The following is a 27,053-nucleotide window of genomic DNA, read 5'->3' on the forward strand; positions in this document are numbered from 1 at the left end:
ATGCAGTGGGTTCTATTCTGGATGATGCTAGGGAAAAGGTAAGACACCAAATCATTCTAAACCTGAGCAGCCCACAAGTCCGAAGACCTCTGTCCTTCATAATCTAGCTGAGGAATGTAACTGCCAAGAACTCCCTTTGGCACTACCACACTTCATGGTGTAACACCCCTGGAAGAGTCACTAACCCATGTCAAGCCAACAAGTTCTTTTATAAAGAAAAGCATGAAATTTCCAACAGCACAGACTTGCATGCAACACATCTACATGCATAATAATGCAAAACCAAAATACCTAGTTGGTGGATCCCTGGGTAGAGAATTCTGATTGGTTGAGAGCTCCTCATGCTTTGTACACAGAGCAGAAAATATTGAGACATCAGAGGGAGGTCCTGCTGACAGTTTTCTATGCCAGAGGTCAGTGTTTCTCAAACAATAAGTCTTTGATCAAAGTAGGATCTGTGAGCTCAGTGGTTTAAAAAAGACTTACAAAATCACTGAATTTTAAAGCTCCAAAACATTTTGGCCCAACTTCCTTACTTGGCCCAACTCCCTTGTATCACAGAAGAAGGCAGCAAGGCTAGGAGAGGTGCTCAGTTACTCAGCAAGTTAATATGGAAGAGAAGATGTGAACTAGAGGCCTCGAGTCTGGCCCTGTGCTTTTTGCACTGCCCATCATAGCATGCTGGAGGAATTAAGAGAGACCTGTAGTGAATATATATTTTTAAAATGTATTATAAGGCATATGCTCCCATATTACACTATTCCCTAAAACTCTGTAACTATACAAACCACATATTCTAGAGCAATGGTATTTACTAGAACTGCCTGTGAAGATGGAAATGTTCTATATCTATGCTGTACAGTACAGTGGCCACACGTGGCTATTGAGCACTTGAACTACAGCTAATGCAATTGTGAAACCAAAATTTTAATGGCATTTAAGTTTGATTTAACTAGTACAATTTCAAAATATTCATTCTTCTGTCCCCATAGACTATTAAGATATGTTCTAAAAATTATACTATTTTACATACAATCTGCCTCACACATTTGGAAAAGGCATAAAATTCCTGTCAGACCACATAATGTCCTTTTTTTTTTTTTTTTGGCTCAGAAGAGATGTTCACCACAGTTATCTTAGTTGGCCTTACAAAGTGGTTCAGGTGAAGAACTGAGTTTTAGCTCCAAACAACAGTAACATTGACCATTCCTTCCATCCTCCCGATCCTACCATGTTGTAATATCAACATAAGAGCTGGGAGAGTATGTCGGCTAGTTACAAGAATACAAGAACTAGGAATAATTGGGACAGTGATCAGACATTCCATGGTGTTTGTATGTGGGAAAACTGCAAGCCGTCTGGGTAGCTGGAACCACTCCCACTCCTGCAGGCCAGTAATTCACTCTGCCTGGAAGCAGAAGCAAAGAACCCAGGACTGCTTTCTGCATATCTCTGCCATGCTGCCTGAGTTCTGAACTTAACCTGGCTTCTTCAGTCCTGCATTATTTTGACAATAATGGCAGACACTTCTCCCATAAACTAAAAGCTACCCAAATATCTATATACAACAGTAATAATAGCAAAATTGAGCTTTTACCATGTGCCACACCCTGTACTCAGCAGTTAGTAGATTAGCTTATTTGACTATCACAATTACCATAAACAGTAGGTTTTTTACATATAAAGAAAGAGAGGTTTGGAGAAGTAATTTGTCACAGACCCAATAGCTACTATATGGTGAAGCCAAAGTCCAGGTTCTTAACCATTATGCAATACTTTCATATGAGCTTGCAACATAGAAGGTACTCAGTATATATTTTTTCTTGAATGAATGAATGAGCCAGTGGAGGAAACATTCATCACTTCTGTTAATAAATAGAGTAGGCCGGGCGCGGTGGCTGACGCCTATAATCCCAGCACTTTGGGAGGCTGAGGCGGGTGGATCACAAGGTCAAGAGATCGAGACCATCCTGCTCAACATGGTGAAACCCTGTCTCTACTAAAAATACAAAAATTAGCTGGGCATGGTGGTGCAGCCTGTAGTCCCGGCTACTCGGGAGGCTGAGGCAGGAGAATTGCTTGAACCCAGACGGCAGAGGTTGTGGTGAGCCAAGATTGTGCCATTGCACTCCAGCCTGGATAACAAGAGCAAAACTCCGTCTCAAAAAAAAATAAAAATAAAAAATAGAGTAACATGTTAGCCTAAGTAAGACATTGAGGCTTAAAACAAAACCATCATTTGGCGAAAATATTGCCTGTGGCTTCTCTCTGTGTAAAAATAAGAAGTGTGAAATTCAAATCTATATAAAATTTAACACAACTATTATGGGCAGTAATTCATGACTATGAAGTAACAGAAAGGCAGTTTGAATAAATAAATAATTATAATTGTCAACAAAAATATTTTAAATGACTCTCAGAAATAATGTCTTTTATTTTTTAAGAGACAAGATCATCTCACTCTGCTGCCCAAACTGGGGTGCAGTGGAATACACAATTAATACAAAAAAATACAAAATTAGCCACTTATGGTGGTATGTGTCTGTAGTTCCAGCTACTCAGGAGGCTGTTGGGGGAGGCTCTCTTGAGCCTGGGATTTCAGGCTGCAGTGAACCATGACTACACCACTGCACTTCAGCCTGGGCAACAGAGTGAGACACTGCTTCAAAAAAACAAAAACAAACAAACAAAAACATTAAACAGCCTCTCATGTTCAATACTGTGTCATTTAGCACTTAATTATAGGTAATTTATAAATGTGAATCTTTATCTCTTTGTTTTCTCAAGCCAAATATAAACAATTTTTAGTACCCTGTATTTTCCTCTCATTCATTTATACATTCTTTCATTAAACATTCATTAAATAGATGCTGAGCACCTCTTATAAGTCATTATATGTCAGGTCTTTTTTTTTTTTTTAATAAGATGGGGTTTCACCATGATGGCCAGGCTGGTCTTGAACTCTTGACCTTAGGTGATCCACCCACCTTGGCCTCCCAAAGTGCTAGAATTACAGGTGTGAGCCACCACGCCCGGCTACCAGGTTTTATTCTTTTAGCAAAAACTTGAAGAACTGACAGTTACACATAAATATACACATAACACATAGGGGCAAGAAACAAGACTGGAGGGAAGAATAGTAAAAGGAAGACTAGTCAAACTGAGAATCCAGTAACTAGTACGTGAGGAAAGAGTATACATGGTGAATGCGACAGACTGAGTGGGCAGAAGGGAAAAAGACAGAATGGTGAAAGACTAGAGTAGGATGTCGCCAAAGTAATCACCAGATGCTACTGCTTAATATAAACCACACCAAAGCAGATATGCGAAAATACTCTATACGATTTTTTTAACCTATTCCTGGGTTATGGATTTCTTTTCTTTTTTCACATGAAGTTTTAAAATTCACATTTCAAAAGTTATCTGCCAGTGGCCAGGCACGGTGGCTCATGCCTGTAATCCCAGCACTTTGGGAGGCCAAGGCAGGTGGATCACTTGGGGTCAGGATTTCGAGACCAGCCTGGCCAACATGATGAAACCCCGTCTCTACAAAAAAAAAAAAAAAAAAAAAAAGGTACAAAAATTCGCTGGGCCTGGTGGCCTGTGCCTGTAGTACCAGCTACTCTGGAGGCTGAGGTGGGAGAATCACTTGAACCCAGGAGGTGGAGGTTGCAGTAGGCCAAGATCGTGCCACTGCACTCCAGCCTGGGCAACAGAGTGAGATCCTGTCTCAAAAAAAAAAAGGTTATCTGCCAGCTATCCTGTGGGTGAATATTATATTAAGACTAGCGACATCTGGTGGATATTTTGGAAGTGACACTTGAGTTTCTCTGTAACAGCACTGAAAATACACCTCTATGCCTCTGGCCTGCCAGTTGATCAGGTGTCAGAGCTCCATATCAGTAATTACATTACCATCAAATCATCTTTCTGCAAGATTGAAGGTCTCATTGAAACAGGTAGGCAGATATCTACGAAGGCCTAACTCCCAACTGATGTCCACCTGCCTTCTGAAAGATGTATGCAAAATCTGACCCCACAATTCTTTTACAAGGTAATTTATTATTTTAAATGTTCACATTCTTTGATGTGGTTATTTATTTATTTATTTATTTTTACGACGGAGTCTTGCTCTATAGCCTGGGCTGGAGTGCAGTGGCGCGATCTTGCTCACTGCAACCTCTGCCTCCCAGGTTCAAGCGATTCTCCTGCCTCAGCCTCCTAAGTAGCTGGGACTACAGGAGTATGCCACCACGCCCAGCTAATTTTTTTGTACTTTTAGTAGTGACTGGGTTTCACCGTGCTAGCCAGGGTGGTCTCAATCTCCTAACCTCGTGATCTGCCTGCCTCAGCTTCCCAAATTGATGAGATTACAGGTGTGAGCCACCATGCCCAGCCATCTTTTATCTTTTTATTTTTCATTTATTTATATTTTGAAATGGAGTCTCACTCTGTTGCCTGGGCTGGAGTGCAGTGTCATGATCTCAGCTCATTGCAACCTCCGCCTCCCGGGTTCAAGTGATTCTCCTGCCTCAGCCTCCTAAGCAGCTGGGATCACAGGTACCTGCCACCACGCCCGGCTAATTTTTGTATTTTTCGTAGAGATGGGGTTTCACCATGTTGGCCAGGTTGGTCTCAAACTCCTGACCTCAGGTGATCCAACTGCCTTGCCTCCCAAAGTGCTGGGATTACAGGTGTGAGCCACCATGCCTGGCCTGACATAGTCTTTAAAAAAATTATTTTTGGAGACAGTGTCTCACTCTACTGCCCAGGCTAGAGTGCACAGGCACAATCACAGCTCACTGCAGCCTCGACCTCCCAGTCTCAAGCAATCTTCCCACCTCATTCAGCCTCCCGAGTAGTTGGGACTACAGGTGCATGCCACCAGATCCAGCTAATTTTTAAATTTTTTGTAGAAAGGGTTGGTGGGGGGGGGGGGTCCTCAGCCAGATGCGGTCCCTCATGCCTGTAATCCCAGCACTTTGGTAGGCCAAGGCAAGTGGATTATTTGAGGTCAGGAGTTTGAGACCAGCCTGATCAACATGGTAAAACCCTGTCTCTACTAAAAATACAAAAATTAGCCAGGCGTGGTGGCAGGTGCCTGTAACCCCAGCTACTCGGGAAGCTGACACAGGAGAATCAAGGAGAATCACTTAAATCCAGGAGGCAGAGGCTGCAGTGAGCCGAGATCATGCCACTGAACTCCAGCCTGGGCAACAAGAACAAAACTCCATCTCAAAATAAAAAAAGAAAGAAAGTCAGCCAGGTGCGGTGGCTCATACCTCTAATCCCAGCACTTTGGGAGGCCTAGGCGGGCAGATCATTTGAGGTCAGGGGTTCAAGACCAGCCTGGCCAACATGGTGAAACCCCGTCTTAAAAAAAAAAAAAAAAAAAGAAAGAAAGAAAGTCAAGGGGGAGCCTCACTATGTTGCTCAGGCTGGTCTTGAACTTTTGGCCTCAAGCGATCCTCTGGCTTCAGCTTTCCAAAGTGCTGGGATTGCAGGCATTAGCCACCACCTCACCTGCCCTGACTTAGTCCTAAATAAGGAAATTAATTCTTTACAATGTCGGGGACAGGGATGAGGGAAACTAAAAGTCCAACAACAGAAACTAGTTAAGAAAATCACAGCCATTTTGTTTACCAAACACATGCCAACATTAAAACAAACATCTTAAAAATTTTAACATGACATTTTAACATAAAATCATTTTAATAATTTTTGTTAACACTAAATGAAACAAAGCAAGTTAAAAAGTTTGCACAGCATGCACACCATAATATCTCATGTTAAAAATATACTAACATGGTGAAACCCTGTCTCTACTAAAAATACAAAAAATTAGCAGGGCATGGTGGCATGTGCCTGTAGTCCCAGCTACTTGGGAGGCTGAGGCAGGAGAATCCCTTGAACCCAGGAGGCGGAGGTTGCATTGAGCCGAGATCACACAACTGCACTCCAGCCTAGGTGACAGTAAGACTCCCTCTCAAGAAAAAAAAATATATATATATGTGTGTGTGTGTGTGTGTGTGTGTGTGTGTGTGTGTATGTGTGTGTAGAAGAAAAGACTGCAAGTATATTTTCCAGAATATTAACAGTGTACTTCTGGGTGGGAGAATTATGGTTTGCATTTTTAAAAATCATAGTTTGCAATATTTTTCCAATGCTCTATAATTAACATACATTATTACTTGTTATAGTTTGTTATAACTTTAAATCTTTTAAAAATGGATATATTCTGATTAATTGCTAGAATTTTTCAACCTCTGCCTCATTTTATTAATTCCAGAAAAAGACGAATCAAGGTCAAAGAGAACTATTAATAGAATTTCCACAAGAAGGAAAAGCAAAATAAATAAGACAAATACATAAAATTCTGTTCTAGGATCTGAGTCCTGATGGAGAAATCTCCAGAGGTAAAACCGTATTGAAATTCCAGAAACATCATCACCCTTTTCACAACAGTACACCAAAAACTTACAGAAGGCTCTGTTGGCAGCAAGGAGTTACAGAATCTCATAACCACTTGGGTCCCCATCTTCAAGTGTCCCTAGAAGAGCTGAACCAGGGCCAACCTTAAAACAGAAAGAATAAGAAATGTACAAAATAACAGGCCAGGCAAAAAGTTTTTTTTAAAGCTAAACCAACCTAGTTGGGGCCAGGCCCCTTTCCAAAACCTACCAACTTAAGTTATCTTGAAGTACCAGAAATAGGACCCTGGTTAGCAGGAAGTCCAGCTGAAGATATTACAAACAAGCACAACAAGGCTATCCCAGTGGCATTTTAAATTTTGTTTTTATTTTTTTAGAGATAAGGTCTCGCTCCCGCACTTAGGATGGAGTGCACTGGCGCAGTCATAACTTACTGCAGCCTTTAACTCCTGGGCTCAAGTGATCCTCCACCTCAGCCTCCTAAGTAACTAGGACGACAGGTGTGCACCACCACACCCAGCTAACCCAGTGGCATTTTAAAACCTAGTTGGTTAGGTATTAATAGTAATAAAAAGAAGAGTAATACTCTTCTATCATTAGTCAAGCAACAATGCATTTTCCCTTCTTCCTATATTTATCAGTCAAGGACCACAGGAAGTATTCTGAAGATAATCAGCAGAAATACTGGAAGCTCTGCCAATGGCATCTACTTCCCTCTATCCTCAGAAACTCAGTTTTAACTCAGAGAGACAGCATGTATAATTCATTCTTTCTTTCTTTTTTCTTTTTCTTTTTTCTTTTTTTTTTTTTTTTTTTTTGAGACAGAGTCTTGCTCTGTCGCCCAGGCTGGAGTGCGCGGTGGCACGATCTCGGCTCACCGCAACCTCCGCCTCCTGGGTTCAGGCAATTCTCCTGCCTCAGCCTCCTGAGTAGCTGAGATTACAGGCACGTGCCACCATGCCCAGCTAATTTTTTGTATTTTTAGTAGAGACGGGGTTTCACCATGTTGACCAGGATGGTCTCGATCTCTTGACCTCGTGATCCACCCGCCTCGGCCTCCCAAAGTGCTGGGATTACAGGCTTGAGCCACCGCGCCCGGCCCAATTTTTGGCATTTTTTAGTAGAGATGGGGTTTCACCATGTTGGTCAAGCTGGTTTCGAACCACCTCGGTCTCCCAAAGCGTTGGGATTACAGGCGTGAGCCATTGCGCCCGGCCACCTTCATTTAAATATATAGCAAATAGGCTAGAGAGCTGCTCTACCTATTAGTGGTGGGGGCAGTCCTCCAACCCACCTTTTCTGAATCGCCTGCATGGAGTCTTTGCCAGACAACGATCGGGGAAAAAGTGATAATGGTAATGATAATGGCAGCCAACATTTGACTACAAACTACGTACTTGCTGCGAGTGCTTTAAATTATTACACTTTTTGGGGTTGATACTATTATTGCCAACTTTTGTGTGTGCTACAATTTCATTTTCAATAAGCTACCCGTCTTTAATCATCTCTCTTAGTGACCAGCCGAGAGGAAGCGGTATTTGGGGAGAACGGAGAATAGACTGAGAAAGGGGAGTGCGTTACCCCTCCTCTCCAAGCTCTGAAAGTCTGAAGCAGGAACTGCAGGCTAAGAATGCACAAGGCTGAGAGCGGGTTTGGTCTTTGAAATTTTAGCCTCCTACTACCCACTTCATCCTTGCCACCTCTACGTGTCCCCAGTTTCAATCTGGTTGCTCAACTGGGTTAATATTTTTCAGTTACCCGCCACCTTTCAGCACCTACCTCTTAAAAGATGGATCCATCTGGTTCAGCATCTCTGTCCGCAGCCCTTCGGGGCTCAGCCTGCCGCTGCTCTGGCTTTGCCGCCGCATTCCCGCTGCCATGGTGATGCGAAGGCCGGCCCCAGGCCCCTCCCGCCTCCAGCCTGCTGTAGCCAACACCTGCCGTCCTTGGCCCCGCCTCCGGCCCTCCGGATCCCTCCTCCTGCATGTCCTGACCGCACCCCTTGCGGCCCAGATCCCGCCCCTGCCGTTTCGGATCCGCCTCCCAGGAGCCAGACAACAACCAATGCCGGCATGGACCCCGCCCAGGGAACGGCTTCCTCTGCCAATGGGAGCCCGGCCCCTATTCTCCTAAACCCCTCCCCTTCCAGCTCCGCCTCCGGCCGCGGCCTGGGGGTGGGGCCGGAAGGGCTCTCTACCGGCTGGACCTTCGAACCGCCCTTCAAACTGGACGGGATCGGCTGTCCTAGCAAGGAGACTCGGAGCTCCGCCCCAGAAAACGCGTCAGGCTTGTTCCTCAGACCATTTATTGATCCAAGCGGCCCCGCACCCGCGAGATCCCACAGTCCCGCCGAGGGAAGTTTCCGGCCCTCGCTGTGCTGTCGGTCTCAGTGACTTGAAGTCCTGTAGGCCATGGTTGGAGAACTCTTCCTCCACGCCTCAGCCCCTTTCCCCCATTTGTCTGTTAAGGTTTGGAACCGGATCCAGCCGCTGAAGAAATGGCCCAAACCAGCCCTGGTGTCTGAGTGTGAAAGCTCAGAATGCTTTTCCAGAGCACCTCCCCTTCAGCTTTGGAGTTTAAGGTGTGTGAAAAAAATGATACTATTTAATTCAAGTCCGACAAGATAAGCCCACGTGCTTATAGGGTAATCTGCTCTTTCTGCGCTTTTCAAGAGCAGGAGCAACAAAGATGAAGTCGAAGACCTACCTCCCTGCACACGCCACCTAACCTCAATGTGGAATTCTATCCACCCACAGCTAAACCAACTATAACTCCAACCGCACAATGGCAAGTAAGAAGCCAGAGGAGAAACTGGGGACTCCCACAATGCAGGGGCTTTGGAGTTCTTTTTTTTTTGAGACAGGGTTTCACCATGTTGGCCAGGATGGTTTCGATCTCTCGACCTTGTGATCCGCCCGCCTTGGCCTCCCAAAGTGCTGGGATTACAGGCGTGCACCACCGCGCCCGGCCTGGAGTTCTTTAAGCTTAAAACATGGCCAACATCCCAGGGTTGCCACCCAATTCTCCAAAGCAGTAGATTCCCCCCCCAGAGGAGTAGTGGTTAACATGGCTGGGTCTGCCTCCCCAAGGCTCACACCAGGGTCCCGTTCTTGCTGTCATAGCGAGGTGTGGCCTGGGGGAAGCGAAGGATCGCATACTCTGTAGCGTGTTCTAAATGCATATGTTTCACTTCCTGGCCAGAGCGTGGCTGGGGACGGCTGCACACTTGAATGTCAGCATAATGTAAGTTGCTGTCTTCTGAAATGAGGCCTGGACTCCTCTGTTGAGACCCTTGCTGCTGTAACACCCGCTCATACGTATGTCCTGTTGTTTCATGGTCCTGCGAGGAAAGGATAGCATTAAGGGAGATTCATAGCTTGGTTTTGCCCCTCACCTCCAAGGCAGGGGCAGGTCGACTGATGCCTCTCCGCTTTGCTCCTTTGAGGGGCAGAGGAGGAGAGACAGAGCCAGCAGATTCTATAGGTGACTGAAATGTGTCTGTTGCAGGGCAAAAGATTTGAGTACTGAGATCCCATGTTCGAGCAGCCCTGGAGAGGGGACAGAGGCCTGTCATTACCTTTGGGCCATTCTGCGGCAGCTGTTGTGGCTGCGGCTTCAGTGTCCGTCTTGCTTGGCTTCCTGAGAGAAAGAAATTCAGCTTAAATCCATTCTCTCTTCCCTGTCTCTATTGAGATTGCTTCTTCAAATCACTATTAAACAATACGGCAGGCTTCTGTCTAATCTCTCTGCCTCCATTCTCACTTCCTTTTTTTTTACTTTTGAGACAGAGTCTTGCTCTTTCACCAGGTGCCAGGCTGGAGTTCAGTGGCCGATCTCAGCTCACTACAACTTCCGCCTCTCCCGGCTTCAAGCAATTCTCCTGCCTCAGCCTCCAGAGAAGCTGGGACTGGCCGGGTGCGGTGGCTCAAGCCTGTAATCCCAGCACTTTGGGAGGCCGAGGCGGGTGGATCACAAGGTCAAGAGATCGCGCCATTGCACTCCAGCCTGGGTAACAAGAGCGAAACTCTGTCTCAAAAAAAAAAAAACAAAAAACAGAGTAGCTGGGACTACAGGCATGCACTGCCACATCCAGCTAATTTTTGTATTTTCGTAGAGACGGGGTTTCACTATGTTGGCCAGGATGGCCTCAATCTCTTGACCTCATGATCCGCCCACCTCAGCCTCCCAAAGTGCTGGGATTGCAGGCTTGAGCCACTGTGCCCGGCCCATTCTTACTTCTTTTATGGCTACTAGTCCTAAATCCAAAGCAGGGTTTACAATCTGGCCCTTTCACAGTCTGGCCATAACATCTCCCATCCTCAATTTTAACAGCTCCTAAAACAGTTCAACATGAGAACCGATTATGTGCCAGGCTCTGTGTCATGCTCTCAGGTTGGAAGGATGAGTAGGCTGTTTCCTCTGCTTCAGGGGGCTTACAGCCTACTAGGGGAAACAAGGAAGTAAAAATAAGTAAACGGACTTACAATGCAAGGTGGTAAGTGCTGGAGTGCAGTGGGACGATCTCGGCTCACTGCAACCTCCATCTCCCAGGTTCAAGTGATTCTTGTGCCTGGGCCTCCCAAGTAGCTGGTACTACAGACCCATACAACCATGCCTGGCTAATTCTTGTATTTTTAGTAGAGTTTCACCATGTTGGCCAGGTTGGTCCCAAACTCCTGACCTCAAGTGATCCGTTCACCTTGGCCTCCCAAAGTGCTGGGATTACAGACATGAGCCACGATGCCTGACACTTTGCTATTATTTCTTTGACATTTTGACATCAATGTCTTCACCCATTCTCACACAGCATGAGTGTAGCTCATCTATTATTGCACCAGCAGATGATATTACAATTGTTTGTTTATATGAATCTATCTCTTAAATTTGATTTTCAGCTCTTCCAGGGCTGAGATCATGTGTCTTTCTTCTCGTGCCTCTCTGCCTCCTTGGGACTCCACACAGATCCTCACATACAATATAAGTGCTGAGTAAATATTTGCTGAAACCAACCCTGCCACTCTGAAATAATGGAAAGGATAAGATCCAGAGAACTGGTCTTGAACACAGTAACCAGGATTCTCTTTGATATTCTGTCTCCCTTTATTCTTTCACTCCTTTTCTACCCTCATACCCTTTCCAAAGATGGCAATTCTATTGTCTTCTCTAATATGCCTCCCCCAGACTCTCCCCCCAGCCCCAAAATTACCTCTTTTCTTTTTCTTCTGGAAAGTTGATGGGCAGCTCCTGTGACAGGAAAAACAGATCACCCATGTGCAAGAGCCCTGGCCTCTGCCTTCCCTCCATCATCATTTGCTCTGTGGTCTCTCTAACATTCTGATGAACTTCCCCTACCTCCCTCCAACAAAGATTCACGCTGAGCCAGGTTCAGTCCCAAAGCATTAGTCAAGGGTACCACACTTCTCCCAGATAGATGGTTCTGGAAGGTGGTGTAGTACAACTAACATAACCAGACCCAAAATACAGCCTCAGGCAACCAGGCACAACATGCCAGGATGTATCTGGCTTGAGGACTATTCTGGGATTGTCTACCAGGCTAATCCCAGCAGTGGGTGAGGGAAGCCTGCCAAATGATAGAATAGTCTTGAATCCAGAGACCCTCTTGCCTCTTCTTCAGTGCTTTTTTTTTTTAAACTGGTTTTGCCAATCTGGGACTTTCATTCTGGGACTCATGGAAGCTGCCACAACCAGGGCTAACTAGTTCCAGCTCCTCAAAGCCCTTTCTTAACAAATGACCTCCCTCCCTAGTTCCCTGTCATTGTTTTTAATTAACAGAGAAAGTGAGAGATGTTTAACCTTTAACATGTTTCAGAGAACTTTGTCTACAGAACAGGGAGCACTGAATTTGGTGAGTGACTCAGCTATCCTGCCTCACCATAGGGCAGACCTCTTATATTTATTTCTGAGCCCCTGGGGTCCCCAGTGGTGCCCATGTGTCTACGTGATTGGTAACTGTTTGATGTCCAGAAAGACAACACTGTCTGAAGAAATAGGCTAAATAGTTTGGGGCTTACTCTGGATTCTTTTTCTTGCTTTCTGGCTAGTACATTTCCAACTCTTGCCAGAGCCAACCCTGTTTGTCTGATCTTTCATCTCCTGGGAAGTTTCCTCCTTTGCTAATTGGAGAGAGAGATAAGACTGACTTCTAAATCATGAGGACTATTGTGGAAAAAAAAAGTCAGGATTTTTCCACACACATTTGACAGAGGTTTCTGTTTTGATGTGATTTTTGGTTTTGCTACAGCTTGCTCAGTTAGGTGACAGCAGTTGAGTCTTCAGCCAAAGTCTACAGGTGGTTCAGAAGAAAAACTACTTCTGTGTTTTTCTACTTCCCCTTCTGCCACTTCAGCTCTTGCTTTATGTTACTGCTGCTCAGTTAGCCTTATCCTAAGAACAAGAGAATCTTCTAATTCTTTGCCACTTGTTACTACTCTTTACCTACTTATTTTTATTTAAATGGATAGAGAAAATACTTATCCTAAAATACATAGACTAGGCCTATCCAGTGTTAGTGAACAGAACCTGTTCTCAGGTTAGATATTGTGCAATGCCTGGACACAACCCAAATGGAGTGAAGTAAATATTCATTTAGATTCACAGGCGATGGGATTTTATTTTTAGATTTAAGGAAACTAAGTGGGCATTCTCTTACAGTGGTAATAGGAATAAAAAGTTGTGCAATCCTTCTAGAATGCAATTGGCAATAAGTGTAAAAAGCCTTAAACATAAATGTGTATACCCTCTGATGTAGCAATTCCATATCCTAAGAAATAATTATACATGTACAAATATGGATATTCATTATAACATTATTTAAATTGCAAAAAATAGGAAATATTCTGAAGGTCCAACATTTGGTATCTGACTAAATAAATGGCATATCCAATTAATGGAAAATATGTAGCCACTTCATAAAGAATGTTGGAAGAACACTTAACATCATGGGAAATTTTACTCTTTATTAGGTTAGTAAACAGATATGCTTTGGAATAAAAGCTGTGCACATTTAAAAAACATATGGAAATACACTAAAATGTTCCCATCATCTCTGGGTGCTTATATTTATGATTGCTTTTTATTTTCTGCTCTTTGAAGAAGTTAAATTTTCTGCAATGAATGATTATTAGGCTTGTAATCAGAAACAATAACAACAAAGAATATTTTAAAATAAAAATATCTTCAATATTCATAATATCTTTAAGCCTCAGGAGGTTTATTGAGATAACAAAAAATAGAGAACAAATTTTTATCCAATCCTATTAGTATTTGAAGAGGAAAAGAAAAAGATTTTGGTTAGACTGTTTGGTATAGTGTCTCTAGAATGGGCTGTGGAGTCAGACTCATGAGGTCAGACTAGCTGTGAGACCTTCAGCAAATTTTTAACCTCTCTGGGCTTCTGTTTTCTTATTAATAAGATGAGTATGATAGGCCGGGTGCAGTGGCTCAATCCTGTAATCCCAACACTTTAGGAGGCTGAGGCAGGCGGATCATTTGAAGTCAGGAATTCGAGACCAGCCTGGCCAACATGGTGAAACCCCATCTCTACTAAAAATACAAAAATTAGCTGGGCATGGTGGTGCCCACCTGTAATCCCAGCTACTCAGGAGGCTGAGGCACAAGAATCACTTGAACCTGGGAGGTGGAGATTGCAGTGAGCCAAGATTGCACCACTGCACTCTAGACTGGGCAATAGAGTGAGACTCCATCTCAAGAAAACAAAAATGAGTATGATAATGGAATTCAGACCTCATGGGATTATTGTGAGGATTAAATAAAACAGAAAATGTGAAATACTTAGCATGGCTCCTAACATATAATAAGCATCAGTAAAAGTTGACTACTAATGACTGTCACCACCAGAGAGCTAACCAGTAATGAAAACAGAATACCAACACTTGGAAAGAAAGAGAATAAAATAATCTGTTACATCTCCTTCTCTAGAAGCTTTTCCATGCTTCTGGATGTCCTGTGTCTATAGGGCACCTCAGAGTTTAAAGGTGCTTTATTTTTTCAGTCCTGACATTCCAGGAAACATATTTCTATTCCCATTTTACAGATGGGTCAACTAAGCCCTTTTTACTAACTTAATAAAGAGTAAAATTTTAAAGGTTGGGCGCAATGGCTCAAGCCTGTTATCCCAGCACTTTGGGAGGCTGAGGCTGAGGCGGGCGAATCACCTGAGGTCAGGAGTTCAAGATAAGCCTGGCCAACATGGATAAACCCCATCTCTACAAAAAATACAAAATTAGCTGGGTGTGGTGGCACATGCCTGTAATCCCAGCTACTCGGGAGGCTGGGAAGCTGAGGCAGGAGAATCGCTTGAACCCAAGAGGCAGAGGTTGCAGTGAGCTGAGATCGCACCATTGCACACCAGCCTGGGCAACAAGGGCGAAACTCCATCTCAAAAAAAAAAAAGAGTAAATTTTCCACGATGTTAGGTTTTCTTCCAACATTCTTTTTGAAGTGGCAACATATTTTCCATTAATTGGATATGTCATTTATTTAGTAAGTTAACAAATGTTGGAACTTCAGGGTATTTCTTACTCAACGAGTCCAAGGACCAAATGTCCTTTTATTACTATGTCTTCTGTGTCTATCACTGTGCCTATAGTACATATTCAATAAATATTGCTTAATAAATGAATGCATAAATGAATGAGTAAGTAGAGTAGGACCTGAATCCAATGTACTACTCCAAAATCTGTGTTTTCCAAAGCATGTCATTTGTCTATCTAAATATAATGATGCTTTATCTAAAACATGACATCCTCAAGACCTGCCCCAGGCATGGAAGGCAGTAGACAAGATAAAACCAAAACCAGGAATTTATGGCAGTGATGAAAATTTTGGGAAAGAACAGTAACAGTGCCATAGATAATTTATTATGAGATTTTCACATACACTATATCCTTTGCTCTTCAAAATAAGCCTGTGATCTACACAATGTAGGATGTATTATCTATATTTTACATGTGAGGATACAGAGAAATTAAGGGACTTACTACCTATAGTCACATAGCAAATAAGTGTGAAAGTCATATTCAGATATTCCATGGATATTCTTCTTTTTCCTAATTCTTCCCTTTTATTTTTATTTTTGAGATGGTCTCATTCTGTCACCCAGACTAGAATGCAGTGGTGTGATCTTGGTTCACTACAACCTTGACTCAAGGGCTTAAGCCAAACTCCTGCCTCAGCCTCCCAAGTAATTGGGATTACAAGCACACACCACCATGCCTATCTAATTTTTAATTTTTTTTGTAGAGATGGGGCCACCCTATGTTGCCCAGGCTTGTCTCAAACTCCTTTTTTTTTTGAGACAGAGTCTTGCTCTGTCACCCAGGCTGGCCTCCACTCGCGCAATCTTGGCTCACTGCAACCTCTGTCTCCTAAGCTTAAGGGATTATCATGCCTCAGCTTCTCAAGTAACTGGGATTACAAGCATGCGCCACCATGCCTGGCTAATTTTTTTTTGTATTTTTAGGAGAGATGGTGTTTCGCCATGTTGGCCAGGCTGGTCTTAAACTCCTGGCCTCAAGTCATCTGCCTGCCTCAGCCTTCCAAAGTGCTGGGATTACAGGTGTGAGTCACTGCATCTGACCACTTACTTCTGCCATTTTTTTTTCTTTTGAGACAGAGTCTTGCTCTGTCCCCCATGCTGAAGTGCAGTGGCGCAATCTTGGCCCACTGCAACCTCTACCTCCCGGGTTCAAGCAATTCTCCTGCCTCAACCTCTCAAGTAGCTGGGACTACAGGCTCCTGCCACCGCACCTGGCTAATCTTTTTTTTTTTTTTTTTTGTATTTTTTTGTAGAGATGGGGTTTCACCATATTGGCCAGGCTGATCTCGAACTCCTGACCTTGTGATCTTCTCACCTCAGCCTCCCAAAGTGCTGGGATTACTGGCACGAGCTACCACGCCTGGCCACTTCTGCCCTTTTAAATAAACATTGGTTCAAAGTTGACTTGCTTGATCTGGGAGGCAATATTATGCAATGGTTCGAAAGGTGGGCTCTGAAGTCAGTTGGAATCTTGGTTTTCTTGCTTATAGCCATGTGACCTTAGGCAAGTTAGTTAACTTCTCTGAGCCTCAGTTTCTCAGCTGACTGTAAAAAGAGGAGGGGAAAACCATTTACCTCATAAAGTGTTGGAAAAATTAAATGAGACTGTAAAATCCCTGGCACATAGAAAGCTCTCAAATGCTACAATTATTACTCTCATCTGGGGAAGAAGGGAAAGGAGAGAAGGGGAAAGAAAAGAAGAGAACACAGAAAAACAATGCCAGTTCAATATTCCTGCCCTGCTCTGGCCATTCCTCAGACAGCTAGCTTGGCTCTGTTTTCTTTTTCTTTTTTTTTTTAATTTGAGATGGAGTCTCACTCCGTCACCAGGCTGGAGTGCAGTGGCATGATCTTGGCTCACTGCGATCTCCGCCTCCCGAGTTCAAGTGATTCTCCTGCCTCAGCCTCCTGAGTAGCTGGGACTACAGGCACGAGCCACCACACCCAGCTAATGTTTGTATTTTTAGTAGAGGCGGGGTTTCACCACATTAGCCAGAATGATCTCGATCTCCTGACCTCGTGATCCACCCGCCTCGGCCTCCCAAAGTGCTGGGATTACAAGTGTGAGCCACCGTGCCTGGCCTCTTGGCTCTGTTTTCTAAGATCTCCTGAAAGGAGGTGCTGCTCTGGTGTTGGAACCAGGAGTTTCCAGACAGAGGAAGGTGGCAGTGGGAGGCTGGCAGACAACTATCTCCAGGTGCTCTGATTTTCAGGACCTCCACATCCACCAACAGAGATAGATGTTTCCCTCTGCCCTTCCACCCTACTCACCAGCTTCCCCCGCAGCAGACCCGGTTTCCCATGGCACTCCGTCTCCAAGGGAGCCCAGCTGTTTTTATGCATCAAGAGGCTTGGGCATTTCCTGGTTCCTGGTTGAGCTTTCCGCCAGCAGCTCCCGGAGTGTGTGTCAGTGTCAGATTTCAACCTAACAGGTTAGACTTCAGAAGCCACCTGCTGGAATGATTCCCAGGTGACTGTGTTCCCAGCCAAAGGGTAGAACAACACACCGGCTCCAGGTGAGAGCTAACTTCAGGATTTGAAGCGTCTTTTGATGAAGCCATGAACTTGAGCTTCAAGATTCAATAAAAAGAAACCTGAGATAGAAAAGGGCTCTTGGTTTTCCTCAGGAAATGCTTCTCCGCTACATCACTCTGTCTTTGAAATATATCCTCTATAATAGATGAGTGTCTTATGTAGTAGTTTGCACAGTACCACTCAGGTTTAACTGAGTTTCACTTTAGAGGTAATTGGTACCAGTTTTTTATCATCTTTGTCCAGAATCTGGGTTGGGATACTGGAGTCTCTTGGAAACTGAAGTTTAGGGAAATGGGTTCCTCATATATTCTCCCTTGCTATTTGAAATTGATGTGGGCAAATCACTTAACCTTTATTGGGCCTAAGTTTCTAGGGCTGTAAAATGAAAGAACTGAATCTAATCCCCTTTTCTGGTATAAAATCAGATGACTCTGTGATCTGAATGGCCTCAGCACTTCTTAACCACTCACTCCCCTATCCACAGTTCAGAACTACTGATTCTCCACTTACCCTTCAACTCTGTTTCTCCTTCCAGTTACCCAAAGTTAAACACACCCCACACTCACCAGTAGAAAATATGGGCTCTAGGAGAATCTGTGAAACCTATCATTCTTGTCTTCAGTTGTCTCACCCCATTTTTAGTGTTTTCCTCGGATGTCTGGTTATTTGTGTGTTCTTTAAGTGGATGTTTAGGTCCCACCACTCAGCTCTGCACTCCGCAGAGAGTACCCTGGACTTTGAACTCCTCTTATGAAACATGGGGATTAGAGTGACAATCTTACAGGATTGTGTTGTAAAATAAAGCTCTACTGCAGGGCCTGGCATATGGAACATTCTCAGTAAGAGTTAAGTATTGTTGTTATTATTACAAAGCATCTTTTTTCCTTCTTTCCTTTTTTTTTTTTTAATTGAGACGGGGTTTCACCATGTTGGTCAGACTGGTCTCAAACTCCTGACCTCAGGTAATCCACCCGCCTCGTCCTCCCAAAGTACTGGGATTACAGGTGTGAGCCACTATGCCCGGCCATTTTTTTTTTTTTTTTTTTTTTTTAGACAGGGTCTCAATCTGTCACCCAGGCTGGAGTTCAGTGGCTAGCTCACTGTAGCCTCAAACTCCTAGGCTCAAGAGAGTCTCCCGCTTCAGCCTCCTGAGTAGCTGGGGCTACAGGTTCACAACACTGTGCCTAACTAATTTAAAAAAGTCTTTTTAGAGATAGGGTGTTTTTATTTCCTTTTCATTAATGTGAGATGGGGTCTCGCTATGTGGACCAGGCTGGTCTCGAATTCCTGGCCGCAAGCAATCCTCCCATCTCAGTCTCCCGAAGTGCTGAGATTACAGGTGTGAGCCACCATGACTGGCCAAGATAGGGTCTTGCTATGTTGCGCTTGTTGGTCTTGAACTTCTGGCCTCAAGTGACCCTTCCACTGCGCCTGGTTCCTATATTTTACTTTCTTTTCTTGTGCCCTAATCATTGCACTGTCTTGTAGCCATGCTTCTTCTATGCAATCCATTCTGTACTCTACCATTAACTGTATCATTTTCATCCACTCCTCCTCCCAGTTTAAAAGCCATTAATGATTTCTTATCACCTATAGGATAGAGTTCAAACTGCTTAGCCTGGCACTCAAAGCCCTCCACAATCTCGTTCCTTTTTAGCCACCTCTTCTGTAATGTTTTTAAAAGCACATAAGCATCTGGGTTTATGCAGTGGCTTGGCTCATGCCTGTAATTCCAGTGCTTTGGGACACTGAGGCAGGAGGATCACTTGAGCCCAGGAGTTCAAGATCAGCCTGGGCAATATAACAACACCCCACCGTCTCTACAAAATATAAAAACTAAAAAATTAGCCAGGTATGGTGATGCATGCCTGTAGTCCCAGCTACTCAGAAGGCTAAGGTGGGAGGATTATTTGAGCAAGAGAGGTTGAGGCTGCAGTGAGCTGTGATCAAGCCATTGCACCCCAGCCTGGGCAACAGAGTGAGACTCTGTCTCTAAAAAAAGGAAATCACCTAAGAGACTTTTAGATGACCAGAAACTCCAAAGGAATCAATAGAGCAATAGAACATTGTGGTAGCCAGAAAACCTGATATGCCTAAAGCAGCATTAATAGAAGACCAAAGTGATAAACAAGAATATTGATTATTCCATTGAAGTCTATTCTAGTCAGCTCATGACTGGAATAATAATTTTAGGTCTAGATGTTAAATTTCAAGTTATGTTGTCAAAAGACACTATGTTAAAAATAAAGTTATCTGGGTAATATGTGATGTGGAAAGTGCTATATGATATGGTTGAAAGAACAAGACATGGCTGAGTGTGGTGGCTCACCTGTAACCCCAACATGTTGGGAGGCTGAGGGGGGCAGATTGCTTGAGGCCAGAAGTTCAAGACTAGCCTGGGCAACGTGGTGAAACCCAGTCTCTACAAAAAATTAGCCAGGTGTGGTGGCATGTGCCTGTAGTGTCAGCTACTCAAGAGGTGGAGGTGAGGGGATTGCTTGAGCCCGGGAGGAGGAGGTTGCAGTGAGGGGAGATGACACCACTGCACACTCAGCCTGGGTGTATGTGCAAACAAAAAACAAACAAAACAACAAAACAAAAGCAAAAAACAAAACTAGGCACGGTTAGCTGGGAAAGGGAAGCCTCATGAAGACATGATGGTTTATCTTTAAATATCAGAAGGTCTTTCAAGTGAAAAAAACAATTGCATCTGTTTTCCAGAGAAGTTAGTGAAATGCAGATTTTGATTCAACAAAAGGAAGAATTTATAACGGTTAAGTCAGTTAAGTCCAAAAGATTCAACAAAAGGAAGAAGAATTTATAACGGTTAAGTCAGTTAAGTCCAAAAAAAAAAGAAGGGCCAGTTGCAGTGGCTCACACCTATAATCCCAGCACTGTGGCAGGCCAAGGCTTGAGGATTGATTGAGTCCAGGAGTTCAAGACAACCTGGACAACAAAGTGAGAACTTGTCTCTACAAAAAGCAAAATATTAGCTGGGTATAGTGACACACACCTGTAGTCCCAGCTACTCAGGAGGCTGAGGTGGGAGGATTGCTTGAGCAAGGGAGGTTGAGGCTGTAGTGAGCCATGATCATGCCACTGCACTTCGGCCTGAGCAACAGAACAAGACCCTGTCTAAAAAAGAAAAGAAAGAATGTGAAACAGACTACTATAGGAAGTTCTAAGTAGTCTGTCATTCAGAATGTCCCAGAAGAAATTGATTAATAACTTTAAACGAATTTGAATGGAGTGGGTATTTGGACTAAATCAGAAGTTTTCAATTTTTTTCTAGCTAAGAAATCCTTTCCCTTAAATAAAGCTCAATTGCAAAACATATCAATGTGAAGTTATTCAGGTTGAAGTCTAAGTAGAATATTTTCTTATTCTTTTTCTTCTCAACTAGATTCCAGAAAGTTGACAATAAAAGCTAATAGTTTCTATAATTTATATTTACAATGTATATCCCCCATGGTGTATTATGTGAGGTTTGATAAATATTTATTGAATGAATGAACAATTAAATATGTCAAAAGTTATTTCTCTGGGGCATGCTTTCATTTTTAATAGACAGCAATCTTTTTTTTTTTTTTTTTTTTTGGGACGGAGTTTCGCTCTTGTTACCCAGGCTGGAGTGCAATGGCGCGATCCCGGCTCACCGCAACCTCCACCTCCTGGGTTCAGGCAATTCTCCTGCCTCAGCCTCCTGAGTAGCTGGGATTACAGGCACGCGCCACCATGCCCAGCTAATTTTTTGTATTTTTAGTAGAGACGGGGTTTCACCGTGTTGACCAGGATGGCCTCTATCTCTTGACCTCGTGATCCACCCGCCTTGGCCTCCCAAAGTGCTGGGATTACAGGCTTGAGCCACCACGCCCGGCTGACAGCAATCTTTTAACCAAAAATCAAATTCCTCAAATGAGGTCTGTTATCCTGGAGTTCCAGATTCCTAAAAGGGGTATATGAATGGGTCTCAAGAGTTGTGGGAACCTATTCAAATTGTATTGCCAAATTTGGGAGCATGTGTATCTTCATGGTAAGAGCAGCTATAGCTTTTGTCAGATTTTCAGATGTGTCTATAACCCCCAAAAGTTAAGAAACAACTACTTTATTTTAATTGAATTGAATTGAATTTTTTAATGCAGGATCTCACTCTGTCACCCAGGCTGGAGTGCAGTAACATGAGCTCAGCTCACTGCAGCTTCAACCTTCCTGGCTCATCCTCCCACCTCAGCCTCCAGAGTAGCTGGGACTACAGGCATGCACCACCAGACCTGGATAATTATCATTTTTTGTAGAGACAAGGTTTCACTCTGTTGCCCAGGCTGGTCTCAAACTCTTGAGCTCAAGTGATCCTCCCGCCTTGACCTCCCAAAGTACTGGGATTACAGGTGTGAGCCACTGCACGCAGCCAAAGAACAATTACTTTTATGGAAGAATTATAGGTATCTATCACAGCCTGATAATATATGATTTGGAGGCAGGAAGTTCTTTTGAAAACCCCCCAAATTATGTACCTGCATGTTCTCTTGATTGCAGAGAATAACTGAGGGGACAGACCCTCAGGCTTTCCTGAATACATCATACCCCCCAGGGGATGCGAAGGTAATGGAGTTCCATGATAATGGAAGAGGCTTCTGTGTCTGTGCCCCAGTGTATGCGTACTCAGGCTCTCAAAATCAGTGACCATTTCGGTGGACAGACCTTAGTAAATGAAAACAAAGTATTTACTCCAGGGCTTTAGGCAACTCTCACCAGCCGAAAACCATTTTCCCAGCCCCTACCCAAAAAGGCCCAGACAGTCTGGAGACCCTTGTTTTTGTGTCACTAATCACCAGCTCAGACAGTGCCCTCTGGACTGTTTGGAGGGCATATCCCTTTTCCCTCCCAGGATCACTCTTTCTTTTGTTGCATTGTGAGAAAATTATGGCTAGGAATTTGATCTGGAGCCAGAGTCAGCTTCCGGGTGTGATCTCAGCATTCAAGTGCCAGCTCAGGGTGCAATGACGTTGGGTACATCAAACTGAGGAGCTTTTTGTCTAGCTGGCTGTGACCTCCTCCCTCCCTCCCCATCCCAGCTTCCCAGCCACAGAATAGGGAGCAGCACAAACAAGGCCCTGAGATTTGGGTTTATTCACCTCCACCCAAAACTAAACCAAGGCTATGACATGTCCCATGGGACCAAACCATACATTGGGGACCATGCACCTTTCCCTTCCCCCAAGGATGCTGCTACCTCTGGAGTGGTGGGCAGCTGCCCATATCAACGTGGGAGGTAGAGAGGGATTTGCTGGTGCTGGGTCTGTGGCAATCAGGGCTTAACTCTGGCTGCCTCCTCCTCTTCCTCTGGATCAGGAGGCGCAGGGAGCAGGGAGATGTAGACCTCATTGACCTCTGTGTCCAAATGTCGGCCACCCCGAGGCGCTTCCAGGTTTAAGATGCCATCATGGGAGAGAGCAGCTCTGACCCGCCAGGGGTCTACATCAGCAGGCAGGACATAGGTGCGGCAGAACTCTCGGGACACGAAGCCGTGGCGGTCCAGGCGCTGGGGGTGCCGGGCAGACACCTCCAGCAGGTTATCTACAGTCCTCACAGTTACCTCGTCTGGGGTAAAGTGGCTCACATCCAGAAATGCCTGGAACTTGCCCTCACTGAGCCTAAGCTCGGAGGCCCCTGCCCTGCTGCCCTCCCCAGCTGGGGCAGCGCGAGGCCGGACATAGTAGCCATGGTAGAGTGTGGGGGTCAGGATCTCTTCCGGCAGGAGGCCTAGGGGGCAGAGAGAAGGCAAGAGGCAGGATGAGGGAGGATGAGGTGGGCACAGGGGCGAAATGGGAAATCTGGAGAGGAGGGATTGGGAAGAGCAGGAGGGGAGTCAGGAGGAGTAGGGAAGGGAACGGGAGGGGGGCCACACACGAGCTAGGAGGAGAACGTAGCTAGGAAGAGGGGAAAGGGGAAAGGAAAGGGGGAAAAGGAGGGGGAGGAAGGAGAGGAGGAGGAGGCACCAAACTGGGCCTGGGTGGATAGAAGGAGGACAAGGAGGCACACTAAGGCAGCAAAGGGCAGGTATCAGCACTGCAGGCACCAAGTCTGTCTTGAGGTCACCAGGAATGGGAAAGAGCCCTGCTTGTAGGGGATGAGGGGGAGTCTGGGCTGGGGGGTGACTGGCTTCAGGAGATCAGTTAAGCCGAATGGGGTGGAAGCCAGTAACGCTGGGAGGTCAGCCCAGAATTTCGGGGGGGGGGGGTGGGAGGCAAGGGGGTGGCGTCTGTGCCATACCTTCTCCAAAGCGCTGCTCACCCAGGCGGCTCGGGTTGGCAAATTCGTACTCGGCGGTGGCTGGGTGGGCATGTGGCACTGAGCGGCCCGACATGGCTGCAGACGCAGCGGAAGCCCTGGTCCGAGGTGCAGCCCCAACAGACACAGCGCGACCCCTCCAGCTGCCGGGAGAGCTAGGGCTCAATAGGAGGTGGGGGCGGGGTCGACACCACCCAAAATAGTGCCGAGCCTCTGCGGGGGAGGGGCGGGGAGGGGGGGCCCCCCGAGTGCGCGCAACAAGGATGTGACCGGTGCCGCCCGGACCCCTAGTCCCCTCCCCCGCACACTTCAGCTGTTGCAGGGGGTCTGAGAGGACAGCTGAGGGTCCTGGCTGGGAACGAGCTGGGGAAGGGGAGCTAATGGTGTCTAGGGCATGAAGAGGCCTCGCTGAGACCCTCATGAACGGTTTGCACGTTTCCACAGCACATTTTCTCCTCCTTAGTGGCAGGCACTGTGCACCCAATTCCTAAAGCTCTCCTGGATTTAATTAATGTTCTGAGAGCCACAAAGGACGAAAGATGCAAGAAATCTTTTTGCTCTTTCTTCAGGGGGTGGGGTCTTTCTGCCCAGATGTCAGGGTCCTCCCCTGAACCCAGGTCAACCCAGGGCACGAGGCAGATGGCTGGTACTGACATGTTGACCATCACTGCTCTCTTCCAAGGACTCACAAAGAGTTAATGTCCCTGGGGCCCAGCCTAGGAAGATTCCAGTCCCTGCCCAGGCCCAAGATAGTTGCTGGCCTGATTCCCCTGGCATGCAGGACTGGAGAGGAGGAGGAGGGGCACATCCCCCTATGCCTGCTTGGGATTCCTGACTCTGTCCCAGCTTCAGAGAACAGGGGTGGGAGTGGGTGCCCATTGGGTGTGGACAGAAAGCTAGTGAAACAAGACCATGACAAGTCACTGGCCAGCTCAGATGTGTTTGTGTTTCTCTTTTCTTAGCTCAGTGAGTATTGGGTATGTGTCACACTGCCAAATCCCCGATCACAAGTCTCCATGAACCGGCAGTGAGCTAGGATAATAAAACCCCTGACATCACCATTCCAGAAGCTTCACAAGACTGCATATATAAGGGGCTGGCTGTAGCTGCAGCTGAAGGAGCTGACCAGCCAGCTGACCCCCAACACTCACCTAGCCACCATGGACATCGCCATCCACCACCCCTGGATCCGCCGCCCCTTCTTTCCTTTCCACTCCCCCAGCCGACTCTTTGACCAGTTCTTCGGAGAGCACCTGTTGGAGTCTGATCTTTTCCCAACATCTACTTCCCTGAGCCCCTTCTACCTTCGGCCACCCTCCTTCCTGCGGGCACCAAGCTGGTTTGACACTGGACTCTCAGAGGTGAGTCTTCCCCTACCAGGATGGGGGAGCCCTTTCTGGAACATCCTGGAAACTTCTCCATCCATTTTTCTTTCCTTCCCTGCCTAAACAATTTTAGGCACATGTGTGTCCAAAAGTGAAGAAAAATGAGGTTGCTAGTGCCTCCCTCCCCTGTCACCTATTTCTATTTGATGGCCCTCTGTATCCCATTTATTACATTTTTTTATGCACTGTCAAGTTTATCCTCTGTCCCCTAACTTCTCTCTGCAGGATACCCCTTTCTAGTTTGGTTCATAGTGATCTGCAGGGAAAGAGCTGCCTTCAAACTCCTTTGCTCATCTCTTCTAACACCTCAGGCTCTTGACCAATTTTACCATCTCAGGTTTCAGAGCCAGGAGAGAGCCCTGCCTCATCCTGAGCTGTTCATCCCCACTGGGTGGAGCTGGGGCCAACCACCACTATTCTCTGCCTTTCTATTCTTCCTTCTTCTATGATTTTCTGCCTTCCTCAAGGTTGTGACAGAGCGCTGGCCTGGGTCCAACCAAGCCTTATGAGGAAACAATATAGGTCTAGTCTTGGGACCCCCCACTTGTCCTAAGAGGGTGGGAGAAAATGGTGAACAAATAAGGTTGACAGAAGCTGTCACAGATAACACTCTGGTTTAAAAATATTCGAGTGTGAGTAAACAGGACCTGAGTGGGCAAGGGCTTTGGAAGGACAAGCAGGAGCAGCAGAACATTCCAGATTGGGTGGGTGGAAAACTGGCAAATAGACCTGAGCAAGAAGAATAGAGGCCTTTGTCTCACAGACAAACCACAAAGCCAGGCATTGGATTCAGAGAGGCAGCAGATGCCAGGCCTGCACCCATCTTTGTGACTGGTCCCCTGGGTGATCTGTCTTCTTCTCTGTCCCTGTAAATAAAGTTTAGGTCTGATCACCACAAGCCTTAGGTATCACTGTAGTGGCTCCCTGAAGCAGAGAGCCATGTTTATTTTAAAAGGGGATTTTCTTTAAGCAGAAAAAAGAATGATGAATTACCTGGACAGAAAGCAACTCTGCAGAATGGTAAGACAACACCAGTGTAATCGGTATTTTTGTCATCTTTTCCCAACCCCATTCCCTTACCTTGCTATTTCTAGATGCGCCTGGAGAAGGACAGGTTCTCTGTCAACCTGGATGTGAAGCACTTCTCCCCAGAGGAACTCAAAGTTAAGGTGCTGGGAGATGTGATTGAGGTGCATGGCAAACATGAAGAGCGCCAGGTATGTAGCCTGTTTTTGGTTTTTGTTTTTGTTTTCTGCTCATTCATTCAGTGAATACTGTAATAGACTAGATAGTGCTATCAGCTTCGGAGGGTGGCTACATTCCAGTCCCAAGCCATAATGGTCTGGATCGGGGTTACAAATCAACGTCTGGAAGACTAAGTTAGGGATCGACCTATTGCTGTCATTACTGTTGTTATGGCCAGAGATGTGGCTTTTGTTTTATTTGATCACCTTAGATGGGATGATGGGATGCTGATGCCCTGTGTAAGCCAGTGGTTCTGAATCTTGGCCACATTAGAATCACCAGGGGAACTTTCAAAAATCCTAATGCTCAGGCATACCCCAGACCAATTCAATCAGAATTTTTAGGGATGGGACCCAAGCACCAGCATTTTTTAAGGTAATTCTAATCTACAGTCAAGGTTGAGAACCACTGATTTAGGTATAGGGTTGTAAGGCACCTAGTTGCTTTGCATAATTACATTAACTACATGTACCCTGAAGGCACTTGAGTTGTGACTTCTCTTGTGCAAGAATCCATGTTTCATCTTTAGTCCATCTTAATGCTGAACTACTTGGTTTGTCTAAATTTCAGAGCTGTGCTCAGTCTTTA

At 45.3% G+C, this 27,053-nt stretch overlaps 4 protein-coding genes across 10 annotated transcripts in view; 1 reads left to right on the top strand and 3 right to left on the bottom strand.

Moving 5' to 3' along the window:
• The window catches only part of DIXDC1 (DIX domain containing 1), a 91,601-nt gene extending 83,255 nt beyond the window's left edge, over positions 1 to 8,346 (bottom strand). Inside the window, exons 1-2 of the mRNA XM_032285574.1 lie at positions 8,211 to 8,346; positions 6,482 to 6,575 (exon numbers count right to left, since the gene is read on the bottom strand). Of these exons, the coding sequence (XP_032141465.1) occupies positions 6,482 to 6,538 (57 nt within the window). The 5' untranslated portion in view covers positions 6,539 to 6,575; positions 8,211 to 8,346. The remainder of the gene's footprint in view (positions 1 to 6,481; positions 6,576 to 8,210) is intronic.
• Positions 1 to 27,053, top strand: part of CRYAB (crystallin alpha B) — a 75,105-nt gene that overhangs the window by 46,991 nt on the left and 1,061 nt on the right. Inside the window, exons 1-3 of one of the 7 annotated variants that reach the window (XM_032285584.1) lie at positions 12,260 to 12,297; positions 24,798 to 25,196; positions 26,315 to 26,437. In XM_032285584.1, coding sequence (XP_032141475.1) covers positions 24,996 to 25,196; positions 26,315 to 26,437 — 324 coding nt within the window. In that variant the 5' untranslated portion in view covers positions 12,260 to 12,297; positions 24,798 to 24,995. Of the gene's footprint in view, positions 1 to 11,326; positions 11,405 to 12,259; positions 12,298 to 23,400; positions 23,639 to 23,918; positions 24,008 to 24,797; positions 25,197 to 26,013; positions 26,241 to 26,314; positions 26,438 to 27,053 lie in introns of those variants that run through there. The other 6 variants (XM_032285581.1, XM_032285583.1, XM_032285582.1 and 3 more) reach the window with 6 other exon arrangements.
• Positions 8,726 to 18,434, bottom strand: CUNH11orf52 (chromosome unknown C11orf52 homolog). Its single transcript, XM_032285587.1, has 4 exons — positions 17,281 to 18,434; positions 11,638 to 11,675; positions 10,009 to 10,070; positions 8,726 to 9,771 (listed from the first exon to the last, which is right to left on the bottom strand). The coding sequence occupies exons 1-4, from the start codon at positions 17,310 to 17,312 to the stop codon at positions 9,523 to 9,525; spliced, it is 381 nt and encodes a 126-aa protein (XP_032141478.1). The 5' UTR covers positions 17,313 to 18,434; the 3' UTR covers positions 8,726 to 9,522.
• On the bottom strand, positions 22,656 to 24,611 carry HSPB2 (heat shock protein family B (small) member 2). The gene is made up of 2 exons (XM_032285580.1): positions 23,818 to 24,611; positions 22,656 to 23,307 (listed from the first exon to the last, which is right to left on the bottom strand). Exons 1-2 carry the CDS (start codon positions 24,254 to 24,256, stop codon positions 22,853 to 22,855), a joined length of 894 nt encoding a protein of 297 aa, XP_032141471.1. The 5' UTR covers positions 24,257 to 24,611; the 3' UTR covers positions 22,656 to 22,852.

Source organism: Sapajus apella, unplaced genomic scaffold, assembly GCF_009761245.1.
Source record: "Sapajus apella isolate SASKATOON/1434 unplaced genomic scaffold, GSC_monkey_1.0 scaffold16, whole genome shotgun sequence".
Taxonomy (NCBI): Eukaryota; Metazoa; Chordata; class Mammalia; order Primates; family Cebidae; genus Sapajus; species Sapajus apella.

Bases quoted from the DNA above. Each gene is read 5' to 3' on its own strand.
- CUNH11orf52 (XM_032285587.1), bottom strand. From the start codon at position 17,312: ATGGGAAACCGGGTCTGCTGCGGGGGAAGCTG. The intron at 11,676-17,280 runs GTGAGTAGGGTG...TTCCTGTCACAG, and splicing joins GTCTGCTGCGGGGGAAGCTG to GAGCTGCCCATCAACTTTCC. The intron at 9,772-10,008 runs GTAATGACAGGC...CTTTCCTCGCAG, and splicing joins TGCCGCAGAATGGCCCAAAG to GACCATGAAACAACAGGACA.
- HSPB2 (XM_032285580.1), bottom strand. From the start codon at position 24,256: ATGAGGGTCTCAGCGAGGCCTCTTCATGCCCTAGACACCATTAGCTCC. The intron at 23,308-23,817 runs GTATGGCACAGA...TCTGCCCCCTAG, and splicing joins TGAGCAGCGCTTTGGAGAAG to GCCTCCTGCCGGAAGAGATC.